The sequence below is a fragment of the Brassica napus genome, chromosome A4 (genome assembly GCF_020379485.1).
Source record: "Brassica napus cultivar Da-Ae chromosome A4, Da-Ae, whole genome shotgun sequence".
NCBI lineage: Eukaryota > Viridiplantae > Streptophyta > Magnoliopsida > Brassicales > Brassicaceae > Brassica > Brassica napus.
The window spans coordinates 18,574,624-18,587,020 of NC_063437.1; the positions used below are offsets into that span (position 1 = coordinate 18,574,624).

At 36.7% G+C, this 12,397-nt stretch overlaps 2 protein-coding genes across 7 annotated transcripts; both read right to left on the reverse strand.

Moving 5' to 3' along the window:
* Positions 1-1,184: 1,184 nt before the first annotated feature.
* LOC106447339 (F-box/kelch-repeat protein At3g13680-like) lies at positions 1,185-2,556 on the reverse strand. 2 transcript variants are annotated; one of them, XM_048778511.1, is made up of 2 exons: positions 2,410-2,536; positions 1,185-2,341 (listed from the first exon to the last, which is right to left on the reverse strand). In XM_048778511.1, the coding sequence occupies exon 2, from the start codon at positions 2,319-2,321 to the stop codon at positions 1,320-1,322; it is 1,002 nt and encodes a 333-aa protein (XP_048634468.1). In that variant the 5' UTR covers positions 2,322-2,341; positions 2,410-2,536; the 3' UTR covers positions 1,185-1,319. The 2 variants fall into 2 exon arrangements, with proteins under 2 accessions (XP_048634468.1, XP_013744695.2); XM_013889241.3 differs by having other exon boundaries at positions 1,185-2,556.
* Positions 2,557-5,996: 3,440 nt separating this feature from the next.
* Positions 5,997-10,772, reverse strand: LOC106447338 (ABC transporter E family member 2). 5 transcript variants are annotated; one of them, XM_048778514.1, is made up of 18 exons: positions 10,544-10,768; positions 9,941-10,031; positions 9,623-9,829; positions 9,518-9,556; positions 9,325-9,424; positions 9,138-9,211; positions 8,901-9,020; positions 8,776-8,814; positions 8,588-8,687; positions 8,430-8,514; positions 8,281-8,349; positions 7,997-8,203; positions 7,839-7,928; positions 7,456-7,760; positions 7,095-7,386; positions 6,761-7,000; positions 6,436-6,684; positions 5,997-6,359 (listed from the first exon to the last, which is right to left on the reverse strand). In XM_048778514.1, the coding sequence occupies exons 3-18, from the start codon at positions 9,810-9,812 to the stop codon at positions 6,201-6,203; spliced, it is 2,358 nt and encodes a 785-aa protein (XP_048634471.1). In that variant the 5' UTR covers positions 9,813-9,829; positions 9,941-10,031; positions 10,544-10,768; the 3' UTR covers positions 5,997-6,200. The 5 variants fall into 5 exon arrangements, with proteins under 5 accessions (XP_048634471.1, XP_048634470.1, XP_048634469.1 ...); XM_048778513.1 differs by having other exon boundaries at positions 9,623-9,838; XM_048778512.1 differs by lacking the exon at positions 9,941-10,031 and having other exon boundaries at positions 9,623-9,838; positions 10,544-10,772.
* Positions 10,773-12,397: the final 1,625 nt, after the last annotated feature.

Sequence of the window (12,397 nt, forward strand, 5' to 3'; positions counted from 1 at the left end):
GAACACAGTTGGTCTCCATGGCCATAGTTAGTTTCACTAAGAATATGTAAAAGGCAGCTGATGAATAGTGGCTATACATCCCTAAGAATATGTAAAAGGCATAGCCAATGCAGAGAATGATATAATGATCAATCCCTTCAAAAAGATAAATGAGCAAATAAACTGATATGTTTCAGGACAGCTTCCGGGAACCAAAATTGATATCACAATTGACATGAACAGTTCGAAAAGAGAGGCTAAACCATTCAAAAGCCAATGAGAAAAAAAAAAAGCAAAACACAAATAAACAATTGTCGAAAAGAAGATGATGGCATGATGCAATGTACGTGTAAATAACTAATGAAAATCACATTCTTTCAATTAGAATGGTTAGTTTGTCCGTATGCGGAAAGTGTACTTGAGATGCACTTTGTGGACCTTTCGTGCGCTTCTTTCTCTGGCCAACTCCTCTTCACTGACACATTGTATTTTTTATTTAAAGAAGCTCAGAGTAGGCTCTCTGGCTTTTGATTATTTTATTTTGTTGGATATTCTATGTATGAGTTTATGTTAAGAAGTATTGACTTATAGGAAGGTTGAAGTATATTCTATAGGTATCCACGAATCTCCATGTCTAAATCCTTTGTGCGTAAATACAGTTCATTACTAGAGTAAATAAGGATAGGGCATGTTGCAGCTAACCTAGAGATTGGAATGCGGAAGAGGTAAAAGACATAGCTGATATCTAAATATACTTGATCCAACTCTCAGATGATTGCATCGGCACTACAGCTTCAAAGCTATTAAAGAAAGACTCAGAAAGCTCTTTTTAAAGGGATTTTTTTTTGTTAAATATCAAGAAATTCCAGATATACTTTAGTTTCATCCCAAGCATCCTAGTTTTTTTTAAGATGTTTTTCCGGTGGAGTTAACGACACTTGCTAAAGAGATTTATAATCAATGAATTATCTCAGCAGATTAAACAAACAAGTGGAAATATGATTATTATAAAGAGGAGAGTGGTAACAGGCTGGTTCCTTTTAAAGCATCTTCCTATATTTCTTCAGAACGTGAATACGTTGCTTAGTTATATGTATCATGAAATCTCTAAGAAGCTATTTCCATAAAATCACGAACACGTGAACATATTGCCTAACTAAAAGAGAGGGTACTCTAAGAAGCTATTTCAAACAGCTAAAGCTTGATGGGGGAGGGCAAACCACACATGAATAATTGATAGGGTCATAAAACATTAAAAAAGACAATGATAAAAAGCAAAACACAAATGAGTAATTGTCCTGAAGAAGATGATACAAAATATACATGTAACTAATGATTAATCACATTCTTTCCATTAGAACGGTTGGCTGCTTGATTTGCAGTTGCACTAAGCAAGGACGATATGAAGAGCACACCAGTGGGGCACAATATCTCTCATGATGATGAAAAGTGTTCCCGAGATCAGGAGCTTCTCTGATTCTCACAGATTTGAAGTATCCATCTTGTCCGATGACGTGAGCAGTTTGGTAGCGACAAGCCTTGGCCCTTTCTAGAACAAAAACCACAGCAATTTTCTTCTCCTCGTCAATGAAAAAGCTACCGGAATAAGGGTGAAGGCAAAAGCTAGTGACGAGTTTCAAAAACTTTGTCCAAGACACAACATTAGGACCAATCTTATCCGTAACACTAATCTCGACCGTCTCTTGTGCCTCCCAGTGTTGATACAATACGGCGAGCTGGTCTTCTCTAACACAAGACAGAGACGTGAAAACTCCTCCATGTTGGGACTGAAACGGTAGAGGCAGAAGCGGCCCGAAGCTCTCTGTTGTGAAATCAAAAGAGAGGAAGAAACCTGCAACCCTTCGTATCTTTGTCCCCGCCTCAATTATCTTCTTTTGAGCAGGAAAATAAGCGTTTCCCTTCAAAGACACGCCGCGTAGATGAGACCATATCTCCCAGTGGGGTGTGACGTCAAGAACCTTCCAAGAACCCGAGCTAAAATCGTAGAGTTCGAACCCTAAAACGTGTTTACTTGTAACTGGATGAATCTCATCAGAGATCCTCAGGATCTTGTGGTTAAGGTTGTTGTCGTGGTGTCCGACAGCAAACCTGTCTGAACTTTGGAAACTGATTCTGGGTTCGATCCACCTCGTTTGCGCTAAGTATGGATTCCATACCAAGAGCCTAGAGCAATCCTTAAGGACGCATAGCAACAAGCCATTACACTGAAACACCTTAGATATCTCGATTTGATCAAGTAAGCTTACTTGTTTTATAGATGGGTCGCCGTCATCTTTGGGGAGATCCAAGTTCATCAAACAAATCCTTGAGTCCATCATCATGAACTGCTTCTTTGCTGCTGCTGCTTTACCAAAAAGGATACGATTTTTACATAAAGAGTTCCACTTTCTGCATGTAGATCGCACTGACCTCAGAGATGTCATCGGCACCCTAGAGAATATCTCATCCTCTAACAATTCCCCTGGAAGATCGAAAATTGTCTTCATTATTCCAATCTTCAATTTCAATTTAGGGTTTCATTCCCATTCCCTCCCTGGTCAGCGCAATTTTATCTCCCTTCCTGGTGATAAAAGTCGACTTATTGCCTACTCCTAATGGGCCGGCCCAACTAATCATATAAGATTTAGAGATGCCTGATGCACGTGTTCAAAAAAATACACTTTCTTTGGGAGGGGGGTTATCTCAAAAGCCATTGGAACCACTACCATGCTAAATTCTCGTGGTATCTCCTTTGATCGAACCTGCCATTGATGTGGTTTACAAAAATGAAACCATTGACTACTTACTAGATGACACGAGTATAAACATTAACAAAATAATATATACAATTATAATTTTAGTGTGTAAATTTTATAATTTATATTTATGATAGATAAATAAATAAATTATACTGTATTAAGAATTATTATTATGTGACATATATAAGTATATACATATTTGTTTATGTTTTAATTCATTTTAAATTCATATTCTAATTATACGTATTTTTATTAATTCTCATCTTAATAAATGATTTTTTGTATAGTAATTGGCATTGTTTCATGTACGGTATTTTGAGTTCCATCTATTCTTTCAAATTAAATAACAATTAATTAGATAAGTGATTCGTAAAAATTCAAAAGATTCTTATCTATTTTTTTTTTATCTTAATTAGATATTTGATTTCAAATATTCATTTTGGATCATTTCAAATATTCATTTTTAGGTATGTCAAGTTGCATATGTTATTTTAAACTGGAGAACGATTTTTCTGTTTTAATTTAATAAGGTTAAAATTTAATTACTATTTTTAACTTCATTAGGTCAATAGAGTTCTAAATATATTTTATAATCATTATAAAATTTCATATAAGTTGTTTGAAAAATAAAATAATATAACGTTGAAATCACATTAATGAACAATTTATAAACATAACCTGTAATTTTTAAAAATACATGTACATATATGAATATATATATATATATATATATATATATAAAATAACTAAATCCTTGGTTAGTAACTTGTTTAGAATTTAGAAGACATTTTATAATTTATATGTATGAAAATTAAGTAAAATCTTGTTTAACAATTTTGTATTTTCTTCTTAGTTAGGCATGTAATGTGAGTAATCTTGCTGGTATAAAGCTAGACCCTGAAATTGATGCGTTCATGAAATTTATTGCCATATCAGGGCAAGAAACTAGTTTGGTTACTGATGATGTACTTAAGGTACATCTTTTCTTGCGTCTTCTTAGAACTAATTAAAAAAGTACAATAAAAAATATTTTGGGCTAATCTTTGGTAAATGCTAAATTGACAGATACTTGGTCTTGACATTTGTGCTGACATTCTTGTTGGTGAGGTGGACAAAGGAAACAGGTAAAACTTTGAGTTATTAAATATTTTCACTTTTTGATATCAGTACAGTAGTGTCCATAGCATGATTAATGCAAGTTTCTTAGTGTTTAGTGTGGAGTTCTTATCATAATATAAGATACGATATCTTAGCTTTTAACTAAAAAAACTAAAAAACATTTTTTATATTTCTTATTTAAAAGACTTTTCTTAGTTTTTTTAGTTAAATGCTAGGAGACCATATCTTATATTATGCTAAGAATTCACACTTCAAAACCCACATTAATCATGCTCTAGCTCTGGTGATTCTTGTCTAAACTGAGCAGGAGAGATGTTGGTAGGACCAGCAGCTCTTTTCATGGATGAAATATGAACAGGGTTGGATAGTTCCACAACATTTTGGATAAACTCTTGAATGCGGCGTTTGATAAATTGTAGAAAATAATCGAAACAAGTATTATGTATATGTGATAAAAGTAGATACAAATTGAGACTTTGAAGCAAGTTTTAGTCACATATGTTTTTTTTAGTCACATATATAATTTGCATAATCTTTAGACAATGTCACTTTGTTGCTTTTAAGCTAAAAAGCTCGCAATAATCATCAATCAGGTCATGTGTCGCCATATTTTATAACTTCCTAAAATACCTCTCCGTTTTCTTCATTTTCCCCTCAATCTTCGGGTGTGACTGGTAACCATCAAAGAACATTAGGAATGACTAGAAAAAGAATGAATAGGAATAGAATTTTGGGAACGATGAGGAACAAGGATTCCTTATCAAAATTAACAAGGAACAAATTTGTATTAAAATTCTCTACAAAAAAAAGGAATGAGAAGGAATGAAGAGGAAAAAATATTCCTCACAAATACTAACATTTTTAAAGAACATTAAATAATGCAGTGTTCCTCTTCGTTCTCTTGATTACCATTCAAACCCTTCCCACGCTAAACCTCTTTATCCATTATCTTTGCTATGCCAAAAATATAAAGAATATTATACTGAATTAAAAATTTAAAATTATTTGGCCCAGTACTATGTAGTGCCTAAAGCAAAAAAATGTTTGGTGCCCCCAAGGCCTTCGAACCACGTACCCTGTACCGAGCTTTGCAAAGCAGAACCACTGGACTATCTCAAACTTTTGATAATTATGATGCCCTCTAGTGTTAACCTATTGTGGCGCCTAAAACACCTGCTTCCTCTGCTTTAGGTCAGGGCCGGCCCACCTAGTTACATATAAATTCCTCGCGTAGCACAAAAGTTATGATCTCAAAGATTTGATACAAGGACCGAGCATTAGTGCTTTGCTATGATGTCCATGCATAAAAGCAGGGCCGTGCCTGAGATTTTCTTGACTAGAAACGAGATTTTTTTTTGGCCCCCTAATTTTTTAAAATATAAGTATTGAGTAATATTGAAAAGTTTAATACATAATTTTAATTGAAAACTTGTATAATTTAATTAACATTTTTGTGACATAGTCAATAATCAATATAATCTGTTGAACTTCAGTTTAAAAATATGTAACAGAAAAGCCATGTCTCAGAAACAAAAGACTTTGTTGCTTTGTTAACTGAGAGCTAAACAAATCATTAGAAAACAGTCCGATTAGGTTTTGATAACTGTTTTCTTTAGGAATTTGTATGAGTTAATGCTGATCATTATCCTATTTCCTTTTTATTAGTTTTCATCACTACATTTTATTTTTATTTTGTTGTTTCTCTATTTCTGTTTTGATAGGTAAGGTTAGTTTTTCATATATTTTGGTTTAATATAGTATTAGCTAAAATAAAATAAAACTGCAGAAGTCAGCATTCGAACCCTTAACGTTTGGAGTTGAACTTCAATTCCTTGCACCATCTAAGCTACCTAATCATTTGGAAAATTGGCCCCAAAATAAATTTTATAGTTACGGGCCCTCAAACAAATGCTTGATCTGCCTGCATTCAGACCCGGCCCTGCATAAAAGGTCAATTTTCATGTACACCCTACCCTCTCCACGATCTACACTTTATATGTGTCACAGAAAATGCTACTTGGAAGGCAAGTAGAAAAAACTCAAAAAAAGAAGCAAATTACGTGGCAGCTCCTCCTGCGTTTGCCTATCTACCCTCGCGGTATAAACAGAGCCTTTACTATTATACTAATAAGCAACAAAAGGCAAAAGCAACTCGACTGATAAGAAAAGTCAAAAAGATTTAGAAATCAAAGTTTCACACATCCTAAAACAAGGGAGCAATGGTATTATTAACAACAAAAGACGGAGAGAGCCAATTCAAAACCATTTGATGTCACTTGTTCTTGCTACTTAAACTCTTGATTCGTATCTAGAAAACTTCGTAGTTCATCATCTTATCACACACTATACCAAGTCTTCTACCCTTCCCAGATTCTTCACAGGTCTTCCTAAATCTTCAAAAAAATGTCCTCTGGTTTTTTGCTCCTCGTCTTCAACGGATCTTGGCTTATTCATCCGAGCTAAAGACGTGAAACGATCAGTTCTACACGTGATATTCAAGTCCTGCAAAGCAAAGGGCAGCACGTTATTTCAGAGTCCACAAATGGTTTTCATGATGATCACAAAGAGAGTAAGTTACCGAAAGATATTGGTTAACTCCATTGGCCATCAAGACGGGAGAATTAACGGTACTCTGTACTCCTGGTTCTCCTTGAACAACGATAACACGGTCCGCCAAATAAGTGGCCATCATAAAGTCCTGTTCAACTACTAAAGCAGCTGTCCTTGAGTAAGCGATGAACCGCTTTATGGTCTGGGCGGCTATAACCCTCTCCCTTGCGTCTAGATGAATACTTGGTTCATCTAGCAGAAAGACACGTGCACCCTCCTGAACAAAGGGGAGAAAAACAGTTCAACACATTATTTAATCAAAAGGAAAAGGACTACGAAACTAGATGAGCTACCTGTCCCAAGCATGTAGCAATGGCGATCTTTTGCAAAGTGGATTGAGACACTTCCTTGATCCTTTTATCAAGAATCTTTGCGATGCCAAGTGGTTTCAGCACCAATTCCTGGAATACTCTGTCCACTAATGAAAATCGAATCAACCTATACAAGTGTGTTGCCACTGTATCATGCCTCTTCTCACATTTAATCATCTTCTGATCTTTGTGAGAGAAATCTTGTCCAACACTTATACGGTTCTGCAATATTTGATTATTGAAATTGTCAGTCAGTGTATGTGAATAAAATATGGAAAAAGAAAAAGAATACAATGAAAGTGGAAATATCACATACCAGCCACTCCAGAAACAACGTCTTCCCTGTGTGCGTATTTCCCAATACTACGGTTATTTCAGAGCTTCGTAGGTCTCCTCCCATCACGTGAAGGCTGAAGGTTCCACCTTTAACTACTGTTTCTGGGTATCTATAAGTTGGTGGAGTCACGATCTCTTCACTGAGCTCTTCAAGAGTGAGAGGATAATGCTCTAAGTGCACTTCACCAGAGGTTGTTTCCTCGCCAGTGTATAAGATATGGTCACAGACCAAATCGAGCACACTCATATCATTATCTGTTATGCAAACATATCTGAAACAAAACAAATAGATTTGTAAGAATATTGACCAAGTATGAAAAGAAAATAAGAAACAAACAAACCTATCAGGCTTGACCACCGACAGAATCACCCGTGCAACTTGGTACTTTTGCCTCGCATCTAGAAAGATCGTTGGTTCATCAAAGAGATAAACATCTGCCATCTGTACAATTGTGGATGCAATTGCAAATCTTTGCAACTCTGCGTCAGACAAATCGGTGACACAGGTGTCAAGCATGGAGGTCATGTCTAAATCCTCGATAAGTTCCTCCATCGAATCAAAACCAGTCCCCTTGGATTCTTCAAGAGAGGTTCTGACTGTTAAAGAACTCCTATAGACTGTCAGGTCTTGTGACTTCAGAGCCACCTACAAGAAATGAAATGATGTGACTTGTTACTAAGAGCAAAAAAATATCAAAGGTAAATAAGGTTTCAAAAGACATACATTAAGTGTGTTTGTCTGAAGTCGGGTCAGGTAGGTCCGTATGTGTTCGGTATCGAAGTGGTCAATAATTTCATCCCACTCCGGAGGATCCTGCACAAGAACAAAAGGAATTATTCAACTATCACAAAGCAAATATCACTTGAGAGCAATATAATTACCTCAAACCGTCCAAGATTTGGCTTCAGCTGCCCAGCCAAAATCTTGAGACAGGTTGTTTTTCCGGTAGATTTTCCCCCTAATAGTCCCACTACCGTTCCAAGATATAGATTTGGAAGCCCGTGTATATCAAATGAACCAGGGCCATATCTGTGAGTCGGAATGTCTAGCGGGACGTCATTAGCTACATTCGTGGGTTGCCGAGCCTCCTGTAGATAAGAAAAATGAGTGAATATACACAATTGTTCGGTTGTCGAACTAGTTTAAAACAATAACTCAACCATACCCGGGTCATCCGCTCTATCTCGAGATTCCCTAAGTCACGCGGCACGTAGTCTTGAACACTCGGGATTATCTGCATGCATGGAAAATTAGATTTTTGGAGTTATAGCAAGAACAACAAAAATAAAGTTGCAAATAAGTCCCCAAAATCACCTTTGCACCATAAAGCTTTTGGGTATCCAGCCCTCTAGTGGAAAACACAGCGTCTACAAATTCAGGCAGTAAATCACCCCCTCCCCTACAAGCAGATTGGATAAGCATATCAATCGAACAGATTTCTAAAAGGAATGTATAGTGTAAAGTTCACGCACATAAGCCACCGGTGCTTCTCGACATATACAACTTCCAAAACTTCATCGGTAGGAACAAAGACTGTCTTGATAGGTGGAATCCTCTCAATCTCTCCTGTCACTAATAAAAGAAAGCAAGCACACACAGCTTATCTACAGCTTCCACAAGTTCACGTGCAGGAATAATGATCAGTCCCCCCGTGAATAACCTCGTTTCAGATACGCAAATGGCATCTCTAGAACTATTCCTGAAAGTACCAAGAAGATTTATAAAGTACCAAGACGATTTATAAATTTAAATATTATCTCTAAGCAGAAAAATTCGGAGCCTCACCATCAGCACCATGCTGGAGCTGGCCCCTTGACATGGATCCACATTTGTGATAAACTTCAATAAGCTGCCCAGTCTTGCCTGTGGTGAGGGAATCTGAACGATGCTTCTCCGGGCTTCCATCTTCCCAGTAGACATAAGCAAAAAGAAACTTATATCAAACAAGCAACAGTACACTAGAGGAAGTATTCAGCGCAAACAGGCGCAAGAAAGTAAGGCATAAGAACGAAACAAAGATACCATCATGAGCAATCAAGTTCATATGATTGTAAGCGCTGCTCAATGCAGACAGTAACCAATCCTCTTCCTCCCCCCTACAAGCACAAATGTATAAAAGAACAGCTATTCATAATCGTAAAGTGCATGCACATAAATAATCGATTCATTCCTAGAAGATATTCGAATTATATGTAGATGTATGTATTACCTACGCCACCGGTGCTTCTCGACATATTCAACTTTCGAGATTTCATCGGCAGGAACAATGATCGTCTTGGTTGGTGGAATCCTCTCAAACTCCCCTATCGCTAATAAAAGCAAGTACACACAGACACCTTATCGACAGCTTCCACAAGTTCACGTGCAGGAATAATGATGAATCCCCCCCCCCCGTGAATTACCTAGTAACATTAGCGCAGATGGCATCTCTAGAACTATTCCTGAAAGTACCAAGAAGATTTATAAATTTAAATGTTATCTCTAAGCAGAAAAATACGGAGCCTCACCATCAGCACCATGCTGGAGCTGGCCCCTTGACACGGATCCACATTTGTGATACACTTCAACAAGCTGCCCAGTCTTGCCTGTGGTGAGGGAATCTGAACGATGCTTCTCCGGGCTTCCATCTTCCCCAGTAAATGCTTTTGGTGTATTCCCGGGATGTGACATTTTAGATTTCCCCCCTTCTGGTTGCATATCTATTCCGACTTCAACTGTTGAAACTAACAAGCAAAGGGAGATAATGAGGAAAAGCTTTTTTTAAAAGCATTAGAGGGTTTGATTGAGGAGAAAGAGCCGTAAAAAGAGAACAGCAAGCACTTAACCGGAAAAACGAGAAAGCTGAAACCGTTAACAAAGTTATAGATCTTCAAGCATGGGAACAAACAACAAGGGCTTTTGGTTCTGTCAGAACAACTGTAGAGAAACCCATTTGATTGCTATTTAGGAAAATAAACAGCTGGATTCATACATAAAACATAGATGACTAGTCTAGAGAACAGTGGATATTCATAAGCAAAAAGAAACTTATATCAAACAAGCAACGGTACACCAGAGGAAGAGGAGCATCTTCTCACATAGCCAGTGAAACATTTGTATGGAAACATAACCAAATAATAGTATTCAGCGCAAACAGGCGCAAGAAAGTAAGGCATAAGAACGAAACAAAGATACCATCATGAACAATCAAGAAAAGGTATCTACAAGGCATTAGAACTTGAACTACAGCTTTCTAGTAAAACAAACCCTAAATCAGCCATCTGAATCAAAAAAATTCACAAAATCTGCCAGTTCGTTCTTTAACTACGACCTTTCAGTAAAAACAAACCCTAAATAGGCGATCCGAATCACCCCGCACTACCAAAATCTGCTCCGATAACACGAACGAACACAAAGATAACAACGAAGACGAAGAAGATGATCCTTACCTCAAGAACCGAACGCGATCAGAAACAAAATCGCCGACGCAACGATAAACGCGAAGCGATTGCTCCGAACGGGGAGGATACGAGTTCAATTGTTTCCCCAATTAAGCGAGTTAGTATTGGGACTGAGATTTAAACCTAGCGCAAAGCGATTGAAGCTAAAGGACTCACCGTGAATCTATTCGGAGGAGATGAGCGAATCTTCGATTCTTTTTGCGAGAAGCTAATTGATGAACGTACAAGAAACAGGCCGTTGCAAGCTAATTTTATAGTAGCATAGATTCGTCACCATTTCCATAAAAACGTTGCGCAGTTCGCTCACACATTTTTTAAATAACGCGTCGGTCAGCGAGGTTTTTAGTATGGAGAGTAGAAAGAAAACGACACGCATGTTTTAGTTTTAAGCTTGTAACGGGAGTCACTGCGGTTCCTTTTCCTTATCGGTTTGGGTAAAATATATATGCACCAATGAGATGGCGGGAAAGTTTTCAAAGGACCAAAGGTAACAGAAACCTCAAATCTTTTTAAAAGATATATTATTCATGTTGTTAGTAATTTAACCCGAGAACAGATATAACGAAACCGATATATCCACGTTGGAGCTGAATAAAATTCTGCCGAAATTAAATAAACTCGAATTTAGCAGTTGCACGGATAAATTTTGTTTGCATCTCTAAATTATCTATTCTCCTAAAATTTCCATGTTTTTTTTGTAATTATCAAAATTAAAATTGTTTTAGTCATTTCCTGGAGCTGGGATAACACATGCTTCTAAAATTGGAAAAATGGTTGTATCCAAACAAAGAAATTAGAAGCCTCAAAGCAATTATTATGATTTTTTTTTTTAAAAGAGGATATGCATATTTGGAAGCAATTTAAAAAGTTGAAATATTCGATCTAGCCGTGGACAAAAAAAATCAGAACCAAAAAACCGAACTGGAACCAAACCAAAACTGGACCGAAGCCCTCAAATACCCGAATGGTTCCTATATTTCTATATCCGAATAACTGAACCGAACCGAAATTGAACGGGTACCCGAATATCTAAAAAAAAAAATTCAGCTTTTTAATATAAGGTAAAATATCATCAAACCCATGTTGGACCAAAAGAATACAACTTGTTACCACCCGACCACATTATATTTTATGTACTCTCTAATATTATACATATATATGGTATTTCTATATATAAATACAGTAAATATTTATTTATGAAAGTAACCATTAGACTATTTAGATTATCATGTTAACTAATATATTTTATATATATTTGTTCATATATTAAACGGATACCCGAAACCAAACCAAAACTGAACCAAAACCGAACCGAAACTAAACCAAAATTTCATAAGTACCTATTGGATACAAAAATGATTTATCCGATATATCCGGGACCGAATGGTTCCTATCCGAAACCGAACCGAATACCCGAATGCCCATGGCTATCCACTAAGCTTTATTTGTATTTTTTTTTGTGGATTGCAAGGGCTTGAGATTGGTTGGGGGTTTACTTACTTCTCTCTTGTGTCTTTGAGACCTTCAGTCTCATCCCTACGAGCTATAAGTGTGGGTTTGGGTGCTTCTTTAGGTGGAGATGGTTTTTCGCTTCTACCTTCAGCTTGTCCTTTGCTAGCGTCTATTGTGCTTTACTTTCAGGTAGTTCTGATCATTAGAGTTTGAATGATAAGTGAGTAACTTTGATGTCCCAGAGGTAAGTTATAACAGAGAACACACATTGTTGAAGTTTACTCAGTTGCTACTTGCTAGAGAACATCATAAGAATACACTCTTTGTAGCTTTAGATTGAAAACAATATTCACATGGCAAGACTCGTCGATGTGTTTTATTTTTTGGACT